The sequence below is a fragment of the Anneissia japonica genome, unplaced genomic scaffold (assembly GCF_011630105.1).
Source record: "Anneissia japonica isolate Jap-2015-1 unplaced genomic scaffold, ASM1163010v1 scaffold69_len1423075_cov170, whole genome shotgun sequence".
Classification (NCBI taxonomy): domain Eukaryota; kingdom Metazoa; phylum Echinodermata; class Crinoidea; order Comatulida; family Comatulidae; genus Anneissia; species Anneissia japonica.
Genome location: NW_022748202.1, coordinates 172,911 through 185,780, shown reverse-complemented (window position 1 = coordinate 185,780; position 12,870 = coordinate 172,911). Strand labels below are relative to the sequence as shown.

General features: G+C 36.4%; 2 protein-coding genes across 2 annotated transcripts in view; one reads left to right on the top strand and one right to left on the bottom strand.

Annotated features, from left to right (window-relative positions):
- Positions 1-72: 72 nt before the first annotated feature.
- On the bottom strand, positions 73-10,287 carry LOC117120770 (sodium/hydrogen exchanger 9B2-like). Its single transcript, XM_033265851.1, has 10 exons — positions 10,092-10,287; positions 7,417-7,873; positions 6,487-6,757; positions 5,537-5,712; positions 4,536-4,642; positions 4,073-4,222; positions 3,647-3,755; positions 2,128-2,264; positions 1,440-1,517; positions 73-666 (listed from the first exon to the last, which is right to left on the bottom strand). Exons 2-10 carry the CDS (start codon positions 7,859-7,861, stop codon positions 424-426), a joined length of 1,716 nt encoding a protein of 571 aa, XP_033121742.1. The 5' UTR covers positions 7,862-7,873; positions 10,092-10,287; the 3' UTR covers positions 73-423.
- Positions 10,288-11,365: 1,078 nt separating this feature from the next.
- Positions 11,366-12,870, top strand: part of LOC117120736 (zinc finger FYVE domain-containing protein 9-like) — a 33,148-nt gene continuing 31,643 nt past the window's right edge. The window contains exon 1 of the mRNA XM_033265806.1: positions 11,366-11,522. The gene's annotated coding sequence lies outside the window, so the exon portion shown is untranslated. The remainder of the gene's footprint in view (positions 11,523-12,870) is intronic.

The window sequence follows — 12,870 nt, the reverse complement described above, 5'->3', positions numbered from 1 at the left end:
CTATGAGACAGGAGCATTTTACATGTAATTATAAAAAATTTGACATTTCAACAATAGACTATGAAGGTAGTATTGGATAATACATTTACATTTTTATTTGGTCCAGAAATTCTAATTTTAAAATCATATATTTATCCCTTCTGAAGGGCATTTCTCTACTAAAAACAGCTCCACTCCCCAAGTTCAAGAAACCTGGTGATAAAGCACTTAGGGTCCAGTATTTAAAGTGACTGGTCACAGACCATCTTTCTTTCTTCCCCAAGCCTCAACGGACTTGGAAATAGAAGATTGATAATGCATACACACACATACTAATTCAGTTATCCTAACACACAGTAAACTTTTGTACTCCTGGCTAAGCAGAAGTAACAGAACCTTGCACAGTACCTACATCAAGAATTGTAAACTATTTAAATCACACAATTACACAACTGTTTGACTGTAATTGTCTGTTTTATCCATTTGGCCTTCCTCAACACCACATACTTCTCCATTCCTTATCACATCTTCCGATGCCAGCCCTCTCTCTTCAGGTGCTACCTCAACAAATTCTTTGATGGAGTTCAGTGGTTGGTTAGTCTGGAGGAGCTTCGGACCGGTGAGCATGATCAGAATGGCACCAATCGGAGCAGTGATGAGGATAACAAGTACCGCAATTGTCAGAATCTGCAACAGATAATTATGATTGATTAGGTAGTAAATCTGCACTTGTATCTGTACCAATAATGAGTTACAGTAATTTTTGGGAATGCGCAAGACGTTGACCCCCAGAGCCTCACTGCTGTTCTTGTTCTGGTTCTTGTTACCAGAACTTTAAAAGCATCCCGCATCGCCAGTTTTGAACGGACGTGCAGGAAATTTTGTACACATAAACTAGAGGTGATTTCCAACAAACGATATTGCCCTTTTTTAAAGTTGGACCCCAGGGTTTCCCCTACACCTACATAACAAATCAGGGGTTTTAGAAAGGACTGTACGTTACTGCCATTTCCACTAACAGAACACGTCACATGGATGTGTTCTAAAGAAATTAAGATTGTGAGTTTGAATCGCTTTGCAGTATTCCATTTTTTTTTCTAATTTTAAGAAATTTTTTTTATTCAATTTTAAGATATTTTAATTTTGTACAAAAAACATTCTAAATATTTTTTTTTTGTACAAATACACATTCTAATTATTTAAAAATTTCTATCTTAATAGCTCTTCCAAAAAACCCAATATAATAACTTGCGCCTGTACCGTACTGGTAATCTGGGGGGAGCCTTCCATATGTATGAAAGGATATTAAACCAGAAATCGTCAGAATCCCCCCCCCATATCCATAGGACAAATCTTGGCACAGCCACTGGCAGTGTACGCCTATATCCATACACACATTCAGATTTCACCCCCACAAATGTATAAATATTCATAAAATTGATCTAATTTGCATACTGTACCTGTCTTCCAAGGTCCTCTAGATGCTCCCCAGCATCTCTTTCCCTTGCTGTATCCAAGGCAACAGAACCTATAGCAGCCTGCAAAAGATAATTACTGTATATCAACTTAAGCTGAAACTTTTATTTTTTCACAAACAAATGTTTTCTTCACTTAACAATTTCTAATTGTATTTTGCTGTATCTTGGTACATGACAGTAGCAGATCAAAGGATGGGAACATTGCAGCACCCCTGTTTCCTAAATTTCACTGCAGTCCCCAAGCCCTGGGCACCCTGTTTTTTTCATATCTCGCATTAAGTGCTTTGTATATATTATTATTAATATTTAATGTTATTTTTATACTGCTGCATCCCCCCGTTGGGGATAAAAAAAAAAATTATATGTATTTTCTACATATTAGTAGACTCTAAAATCGATTAAATAAGCCTTTGAAACCCCTAAATTGTCAAAATTTCCGGGGCTTTACCCTCAAGGACCACTTTCGTAACCTTTTACTCGAAGCCAGAACACGCCAACTTTCCTTTCGTCAGGGAAATCTGACCCCTTGGTGGGGTGCTTCGGTCACCTCGGTTCCCCCCCCCCCCTCGGGCAAATCCTGGTGCCACCACTGTACAGAGTGCTTGCATATACTGTACTGTATGAAATAGATTTGATAATTAGTGTACAGCGATCATGAGAAGGAACCCACCTGTACTGTAGCCTTTGGAAGCCAGGCTATTGCTACAAATACCTTTTCTTTGTTAGTAAGGCCAGCACCACTTACAGCCAGTATGGAGACTAATATTCTCATGGTTAGACCAATCAAAACTACAGCCATACCAAGACCTGTGGTTATTTTAATAATAAAATAAATGATAATAATAATAATAATATTAGTAGTAGTAAAATATGTACCATGTTAGGAATATTTCATTCTTTACATACTATGAATACAAAAATAGAAGCCAGGTTTGGTGGCTTTTTTGGGGGCTAGGGAGGAGTCCATCTTTGGCATGGAGTTGCTAAAATATGCTCCACCTCCAATCTCAGGGTTCATGTGTTCAAATTTTGGATGACTCAAAACAACTTCACACCCATCATCATAATATGATTTAAGCTTTGTCTACACTATCAAATTGTTAATAGATACATGTGATTTGCACATATATGGGCATGGTATGACAGACATCAACATTAATTCCATATATGGGCAAATCACAGATATTTGCTAGCGTGGTCGACAGAACATTAACTGATAGACCATTTTTATTTTGAAACAACGCCGCCAACGTCTTGCAACTCACTGGAGGACTTCCAGTGGCCTAGCTTGATACCGCCCCTAGACCTTTGCTATAGCAGCAGTAGACAACAGATACGACCTTGCTGATTACTGTAATTACTGTATATGTAAACATTGAAATACCGTAAAACCTCGAATTGAAGCTCAGTGGGCTAAATCTCGAGATAAGCCCATCTCGAATTGAAGCCCATGGGCTTCTTTTTCAAGATAGCATAGGCTTCATTTTTAGATAGTACAGTACATACACTGTATATGAATTTCGAAAAACAAAATAAATTAAAAACAAGCTTGAGTTATACATTAGTTTAGGTGATATAGCCAGTTAAATCCACTCCATGATACAGATTGATGTTACAGTGGCATTATTTATTGTTTTATAGGATAAATTCACAAAATTAACAGCATTCATTTTGAAAAGAAACCCCCCACCCCTCTTTACTTTGCAAAATTAGCCTCGAAAAGAAGCCTATCTTGAAAAGAAGCCCATCTCGAAAAGAGGCCCATCCAAAGTTCGCAATAAAAAGAAGCCCAGGGCTTCAATTCGAGGTTTTACGGTAGCTTTTTAGGATATTTCATGTTTATGTTGTTTTAAAATATTTGTGCTTGTTAGTAATTTAGTTTTATCGTTGATTTAATCCATGATGGTAACTACGTAGAGTGATAGGCCTCTGAAAGTCCCCCAGTGGTAGTTGCCTGATTATCGGAAATTTTCATTTTAAATTTTGCAAAAACGGTTTTGTGTTTCATGTCAGAAGGGATATGAATGGAAAATCATAGTGAAACATAGGTCTAAATGGTACTGTACCTTAAAATCAGCATGGCTGAAAGGGCTACCAACGGAAAATATCTTATACTGGGTGCGAGTCCGTATTTATCTCAACACTGTTGTAAATTTTATTGCATGTTTTTATTTACATGACAATCTTACCAATTGATGAAGGGTCAAGGTAACTGAGTTTGACCTCTGCCCCGATGAGGCCAAAGAGCAAAGGTTGAAACAATATCCACATAATCTCCATCAACCTTTCAATTGGTTCCTGTGATAAAATTAAGACAAATGAATCTAATATTTGTTACATTTTTTAGTGCAACATCCTGATTGTGGGAGCTATTGTTTGGTGGGTATCATGGTCAAGGTGCCATGCTTTTAGTCTAATGCTTATATGTTTGATTTTTACTATATGTTTTTCATCTCTTGATGAACTACCCTCCTCATCATTAGTACTTTGTATTTAATGTTTCAGTTTTATTCATAGCATAGTATTTTTCCTTTCTACCATCCTATTTAAATTTAGTGTTGAGACTTTTTTGCTAGAGTGTGCTGTTCCAGTAATTAATTGTATCTTCCCTTTACCTTGTTTTGTTTCCAGCCGTGTCCGGCCACAAACGCCATTGTGAGACAGCCAAGAGCTCCTGATCCAGGTAACTCTGCTAAATTGCTACCAAAGACATAAAATAGACCGGTGCAGAATAACAGGATGAATCTTTTATGTGAAAAGTTAACCTGTAAAAATGAAAAATAATTTCACTTCAAGCACTAGTAGCATTATTATACATGATTGTTATTTCATGAAGCATCTTTATCTAGACTTCATGTGAACTGTCTTCAGGGGCTCAGCTGTCCGACTAGGGCGTCAAACAATTTCAGATGGAGACACACAGGGGCTGGGAGCAAAGCTTGGTGGGTTGAAAGTGCTCCCTGAAAATGGCTACCCTTTTAGACATCGGGCATTATAATTATTATTCATTATTCATTTATCAGTATCTCTATTGGAGGGGTTTCTTCATGCCAGAATTGTTAAAAGTTATGATGATACCTGAGATTGATCGGGAATGTACCATAGAAGAATTCCAGATAAAACGCCAACACTAATTCCAATCAATAATTCAAGTGGGCCACGGAAAATGTTATACATCAAATTCCCTGCGAAAAAAAATAAAATAAAATAATCTAAAATAATTATTTTAATCACAATAATTACTATTATTATTATCAAAGTACATCATGACAACATTTTTGTGCCCTGATGGAAAGAAAATATTAGGACAGTGATTGAAAAGCAAAGTAGAGGTCAACCAAGATGAAGGTCAAATAGGACACTGATGATATATTTGGGTTTCATTTACAAGAAACAGGATGGAATGGTATATACAGACTTTCTTATCTTGCTACATTAGGTAGCTACAGTATGTATATTATGCAATTATTGTCAAGTTCTGAAGACCATCATAATCAAAAATCAAACTGCTGGTTGTGGTGACCGGTTGCTCAGTGATCGATAAATTAAATGTGTGTGTGCTTTAGCTGCACGTATGAGAATGATTTACTAGTAGTACTTGCATGACACTCTTTGCAGAAGATGAATAAATCGATTGTGGTTGGTGAAGTTTATTAAGGGTTATTAGGTAGGCCTAAACTCCTGGTAGACATTTGTTTAGTAGATTAAAATCTATGGTAAACATTATTATGAATTATTATAGTGTTGCCTTCTCTTTTCAGTTCTTTTATAAATCAATCACCTAGTTATCTCATAACTGTGTACCTTTCTAGGCCTTGCCTAGCATGTTCTAGGTATCATTCTTGTTAACCAGCACCGTAGAGTGAGATTTATTAGGTTTGCTTTGTGTGTTCAGGGCTTGGCCTAGCAATGAAATATTTACGCAATGTATAATCACTCATACTTGGAGCTTTTTGCACACAAGACAAAAAATAGGAGGCACTAAATCAAATTAGTGCCTGCTCGAGGATGGGAAAATTACATGCAAATGAAAATGAAGTTGTCACAACTGACTTATAAATTTTAATGTTTGTATTTACCTGTTGAGAATGCAGAGCCAAGTAATACCCCAAATGCGCTGATGGCAACGACATCATCACAACTGGCTGCAGCTATCACCAAAGTTGGGATGCCTTTGCTCACTCCAAACCCCCTCTCTTGCAAACTTAACAATGTAGGCACAATTACAGCAGGTGTAACTGCTCCTAGGACAAATCTGAAAGAGCAAGTTTGTGATTGGTCAAAAGTTTGAAAAAGAAAGTTTATGATTGGTCAGGCTTCAATATATTTGTGATTGATCAACAGTTTGAATAGGGGATTATTATTGGTCAAGTGTTTGAAAGAGGAAATTTGTGATATGTCAAAAATGAAGGGTGTGATAGATCATCAATTAAAAACAATTTATGTTACCAACAGTCTGACATTAAAGTTTGGTATTTCGTAATCCTTAAATTTATCATATGTGGCAAAGACAAGCCAAAGCAGTCACTTGTCGCAAATCGTGTTTCAGAGAAAATGGCTAAAACATGCTGGAATGTCAAATTTAAAAAAATCTATTTTATTGCACTAAACTAACCTTTATATATCTACACATCATTCTATGCTGTTATTTTCCCCATTTTCAATGTTAAAACAATACTTTTTAAGGATCTAAAGATAGTTTCTGCATGAGAAATGCCTGAAATCATAAACTTTGACGGTTAATTTCTTATATATTGTTCTTTAAACAGCTGTGTGGTTAAACGCTTGTAACTTCATAAGGAAATGTCAGATTTGAATGATTTTTTTACCATTTTATAACTATTATTTTACTTTATAACACTGTATTAATAACTCAAAATCGATTTTTGCAACAAGTGACTGGTTTGGCTTGTCTTTGCCACATATTAATGAATTTAACATAGTTATACATTAAACATTATTGCCTTAAACTAAAAAACTAAACAATAAATATTGTTCACTTATAATAATTATATTCATCATATTATACCCCATCATAAATCCCCACACCCATGGGAAACCTAGCAACAGATTAGCAGCAATAGCTACAGTAGTAGCCTCAGCCACACATGGCATACAGCACAACCGGATGCAAACACAGCTAAGTTGACGCAAAGCCGCTGCGTCTAGGCCCAACCCGGCACGAATCAAGATGACAACGAGTGCCATGCTGCGTAGGGACGATGACCATTCCGGATGGATATCTTCCGCAAAGTTGATGGCAGGAACATTCCCAAGCAGAAAACCAACTATGAGCATTCCTAAAGAAATCAAAATAAAATTTTATATTTTTGTTCAAAATTACAAAGTTTACTATAGCAAAACAATACTATTATTGATACTATTATCTTCCAATGCAAGAATGCAAGTGCTTGAAGGATAGTGCTGTCTCAAACTAATGCAATTGAATAAAGGAATTTCCTTTCAATCAAATTCAAATTACACAAATCAATGGTGATGTTGGTAGTCTATGAGTGGATACTTAACTGGATAAAACGTCAAATTGCCTACTCTTTCTCACACATGGGAACACCACTCAAAAAATAATAGAACAGTCGAGCAGAAACTACCCCGCAATCGGACATTCTGATTTTCCGGTCATAGTGGAGTGCACAGCAATATAGAAATCCACGTAGCAAACAGCAATACAAATAAATTAAAAAAAAGATTGTCAAAATCGCAATATATATAATCCTATGTCGCAGATCAATAGATGGATAAAATCCTTTAACGAGGTGTAGCCATTTTTGTGACTGTTCTATTATTTTTTCGAGGGGTGTTCTCATGTGTGAGAAAGAATAGGCAATTTGTCGCTTTATCCATGTAAGTATTCACAAAGTAGACTGATCGGTGGAACGTTTTATATACAATACGTTAAAAAGACCATCATTATTATTTACTGTTATAACAAAATACTTGCCAAGAAGTTCAGGTAATTTTATCAGTTGAATAAGAGAACCACAAAGTTGAGAAAATACCACTAATATAAAGAGTCCAAATAAGTTCCCTCCAGGGAGGGCTTCGTCACCAGTTATTACCCACAGCACACCCCAGCCTACACCTAACAGCAGTATATACAGCAAAAGCTTAGAAACAAGTCCATGGGGAGGGCACGTCAGTGAGTATTTTAGCCGTTCAGTAAGAGTAGGATTTCTTCTCGGTTGATAATATTTAGACATCCACGGCCGAAAGGCAGTATTACAGGAACGTGCACAGTTATCACAGCAACGGTTCTGTTTACCATTCTCTGCTTTACCATTGTAGCTACTTTCACAGAACATAGGATTTTCAGCACACTGTATGGTAGATATCTCATTTGAGTCCATGTTTTGCGATTGCCTGTTTGTAGCACTCCTGGCTGCCATACCCAGTTTATTCTGTAGCAAATAATAAATACAGATCAGGCTAATTTTAGTAATACAGTAACACCAAGTAAAAAGGGGTTTACTATTTAAAAATGCGACAATTGTCTGGGAGACACTCATTTAGCTTTCTAACAATAAATTCAATGAAAATGATATAATTTCGTAGAAACATAAAATATAGTCCATATCTTTAGCTATGGCCACATTTTTAATTGTGGAATTTAACTTCTAAGGAAGTATAATCAAATTAATGTGACTGCAATAACTGATAAAACAATACGGTATATGTTTAACATACAAGATAGTGGAGCAGGGACAAAGGGTAATTGTCCAGGAGCACCTGTACCTAACACTACATATCTACAGTGTTTTTCATCAGTGTTTTAAGTCAAGTAAATTTATTCATAAACATTAACAATTACACAGATTTACCTTTGTGGATATGTTACACTGAGCTTTCTAGTCAAAACGGCAATAAGCCAGAATGCCAATAAGGCCAAACGGCAATAACCAAAACTGCAATAAACCAAAACGGCAACACTCTTCACCAGAACGGCAATGGACCAAAATGGCAATAAGTCAAAACGACAATAAACCAAAAACAATATAACACCATACAAATTAAATAATAAAAGGAATGGAGGAAACACAATATAAAAGCAGTATTAAAAAAATGTGATTAAACATAAAAAGTGGGAAAAAGAGCCCATGGCAATATTTGATTTGATTTATATGATCAGGTGAGCGGGCCAATTTCAAGACGATTCAGAAAACTATAAACTGCGGCCCGTGCTCCGCGGCGCTTCATTGATTTTGCACATTTGCCGTTTGGTCTATATGCCTATTGCCATTCTGGTACTTGTCATTGCCCTTTTGCTACTTACCATTGCTATTCCCATTTTTGTTTATTGCAGTTTTGACCTAATGGGGCCACCTACACAAGAAATACGTACTCCAGAAAATTGAGCATATTTCGCAAATTTAATTGCCACATTAGAACTAGCCAAAATCCACAGAGGTCTGTGAATGACAATTGTTTTGATACCTACCGTACAGTATATGATATTTTGATTAACCTTTGACTAGAAAGTGAGGGAAATACAAAAAAACGATGGCAAGGCCAGGTTTAGCTTACGTGCAGCCCCTAGCATAGGCCTAGAGCAAAGATTCATCTGGTTGAATCAAGGCAATTCAACAAAAGGATGCACATCTCCACACTCAAACAGAACGGGGTACTTCGCAATGTCTGTTACATCTGATTTCTTTTGACCATGAGCGTTAAATGTTCGGACTATATATGTGAAAATTGACCCAAAAATTTGAAAATTTACGCTTTTCATGAAATTATATTTTCTTATACAGTATAACATTAAACTGTCATTTTGACAATGTTGGATTAAGGTGCACACAACGAACATTTGAGTAGATACAGAAAATTTATTAATTTTTTCAGCGAAGTGAGTCTCACCGCAACATTGGTAAAATTAATGTTAAAATAAAGAATATAATTTCAGTCTAATGTTAGTGCAAAATATCATTACGCTTTCGTAATCACTGCACGATGAACGATTATCATGGCAACTAACACATGCGTGATGCTGACGATTAATTATGGTTTGGTTGCTGGTTCTTGTGACGATCAGCATGTAGAGGGGCGAGCAGTGCGCAGAATGTCAATGCCAGAGTTATCCTTTGGTCAGGTTCACACGAGAGCCTGGTATCCTGATCGGGCGCTAACTGCTCTGAACGTTAGCACCCATGTGTGAACGCCCGATCGGTAACTAGTGCTAACCGTCACTGGGTCCGGATATGCTAATGGTTAAAGAACACTATCGGTTAGCAAGTTGAGCGCGTTTCTATCATCAACCAATCATACATACGCGTTTCCGATTTCCAGTTTCCTAGTGGTTGATTCGATCATCTCTTGGTACCTGGACCGGGGATAGATAGGTATAGGCCTAGTAGTCTTGTATGGATGCACTTCAGCAAATTGTTAGCTGCCGTGTGTGAACATAGCCTCTGATGTCCCGAGTGCGTCCTTTTGTTGAATTGCCTTGGTTGAATTTACTCAGGCTAGGGTACTTCTAGCTAGCAGTACCGGCGACATGCCTATGGCTAGCCTAGGCTAGACTAACTAGGCTAGCTAGGTATATACTGCTAGGCTAGGTAGGAGGCATAGTAGCATGGTAATATACGTGCATATCTTTCATGTTAAATTAAAATTACTCACAAAGACTATCAGGGTTTACCGGAAATACAAATACAGCAAGCGCTAACTCTAGGCTAGCCTTGCTAATTTCTTATCCTCGGCCTGTTGAGTCCTGATAATGTTGTTTACATTTTGTCAAATGGACCACACGCAGACAGCGTGACCACTCACAATATTTGATATACCCAATGACTGGGTCGAAAATACCCAAGATTTAGCAAAAATTGCCCAAAACGAGAACTCTATCTTGTATTTCTAGTATCTTTGTTATATCTCTATGGGTTTGGATGGTTTATGAGCTACATTTTTCAACCGTGGCTTATGCATTATTCATAAGTGTTTAGCGAATTGAGGGCAATGTACAAATAGCTGAGAAATGGAGCACAGTACTGCCGTTACTATACTACTTTATCAATAAATTATGATATATGTCATGTATTTGTGGCCTGTCGAACCCTGGTAGTAAGCTTGGAAATTTAAGGTAATGATTCAAATAGGAATTATCTATAGTTTAGGCTTATGCGTTGCGCCTTTGATCTTGTTTGGAATCTGTCTCTTATACACATCTAGATGTGTATAAGAGACAGCTCAGAAGTTGTTCTGTAGACGTTTATCCGTTGATGACCTTTTGACCTCCTGAATTCTGCAATGAGATTTTCGGGTCGATTCAGCCGAGACGGCCCGAGTGGAGTTTCATGTAAATGTTTCGTACGGAAAAGTATGGTCATAGCGGTCAAAGGTCAAAAGTTTCCAATTTAGCAAGAGGGCGCCATTCATGCCTTATTACAGAATTTGCACGCGTAAATCGCGGAGAACGCTATCTTGTGTTTATAAGATCTTTGATACGGATAGAAAATACGCCCTCAGTCGGCCAGTGTTATCAGTGCAAGTTTTATTATGTAATGCATTAATTAGGTAAGATCAATGGCAACGCAAATCACAAATAAACCATTCTGAACCAACCCATGTTTATTAACTGTCAATTAACAATGTTATGTCCCTTGGGTTCTTGGGTATTCCGTTCAAATCCCTGGGTATTTTATTTTTAGTAAGAAAATTAAATATTTTTGTCATAGAGGAAGAATTAAGAAGTAACAAAGTATATTTCAGTCCATTCAAGTAAGCAAAACTCAACGAAGTGGCCAAGACCATGTCAAAATACCCAAGATCTTGGGGAAATCCAGTGGTCACGCTGATTCCACAAATCTAACCACACCGGAGATTTCTCTTATGACGTTTGTCGCCCTCTCTCAACTACAAAAATGATACGAGCGAGTCGACGTCCGTCTCGTTTTTTATTTTTTTGTCGTCACCCCTGCTGATGACTCATCCGAACGGAGCATACATTTTAACGTTACGTTATGATCATGGGAAAATGGCGAATTCGTGTTCGATAACGTTCAATATAGTACCTACAATATTTTAGAATTTATGAGCTTATACCTTTATACGGTAAGTAATTCGATAATTAATTCAAAGTATGTACGCTACTCTAGGCTAGGCTAGGCCAGAGCCTAGGCCTAAGCAGTTCGTTGCATTCATATTAAGTTGCTATGACTAGCACCAGGCCCCAGCAGGGCTTTTAGGGCCTCAGCTGAGGTGAGATTACTTACTTGAGGGAAGCGTGCTGCTATTTTTGTTGACAAGGAACTAGGCCTAGGCCCTAGTCAGGCTGTTTTATGGAAGGCCTTGCACATTGTACGGCTATGATTAGGTTAAATAATTCGCTTTCCAAAATAATGAATCACCCACCTGGGTTAAGCTAGGCCTAGGCGACCTAATATAATAATAATAATTTTTTGTCAAGCTTATTTATAAAAATAATTTAGGCCTAGGCCTAGCTAGGCATAGGGGATTATGACCGGTTGAGCCGCCGGTCATTTCTATGGAACGCCAAGCGCGTCTCTCAGTGAATATAGTGCGTTAATTGCGGCGTATTTCAATTAACTTATTCGTACTTGGTACTGTTGTTTGGGATGTATTTCAGTTTATTTACTCAATTATTTCAATTTATTTAATACTCGGTTTTTGCACTGATTTATTAAATATTTATTGGGACGTATTTCAATTTATTTACTTGTTCTTTATCGTTTTAATTTAAATTTTGTGAGTATTTGCCCAGTCAGCTTGCCAGATAGTAAAAAAAAAAACTCCATACATTCTTATCATTTATTATATAAAAGTTTAACAAATAGTACAAAAATAAAAATATATAAATTAAAAAACCATAGTAAATACTGTATAATAACATAGGCCTCACACATTTAAATTTATTGTTTATAGTCATCTGTCAAATTCAGTCGGCTTGCCAGATAGTTAAAAAACTCGATACATTCTTATCATTTATTATATATAATGATATATAATAAATATAATTTAATTAAATAAATTAACAAAATAGTACAAATAACGAATAAGTTAACTGAAATACGCTGCAAACCAAACGTAAAAAATAATCAAGTTATTACATTTTTAATACGATTTTGTATGACTATAAACAATAAATTTAAATGTGTACATAAAATTACATTTTTAATACGATTTTGCAATTGTACAACTTCATATAACCGAAAGGTCCACTGATTAATCTTAGATAAGAAAGTATAATACATACTCCAAGTATACACGATGGCGTGTATTTCAATACTTGGAGTATGTATTATACAACTTCATATATTTTTATAAAAATGTAGTACATAAAAATATCAAAATTCTAATTTTCAATTACACAGTTATACATCACGAACGGCAATACGAGCAAATCAAAGACTGTGGGATGAATATGTAGCTGGTATCTGGG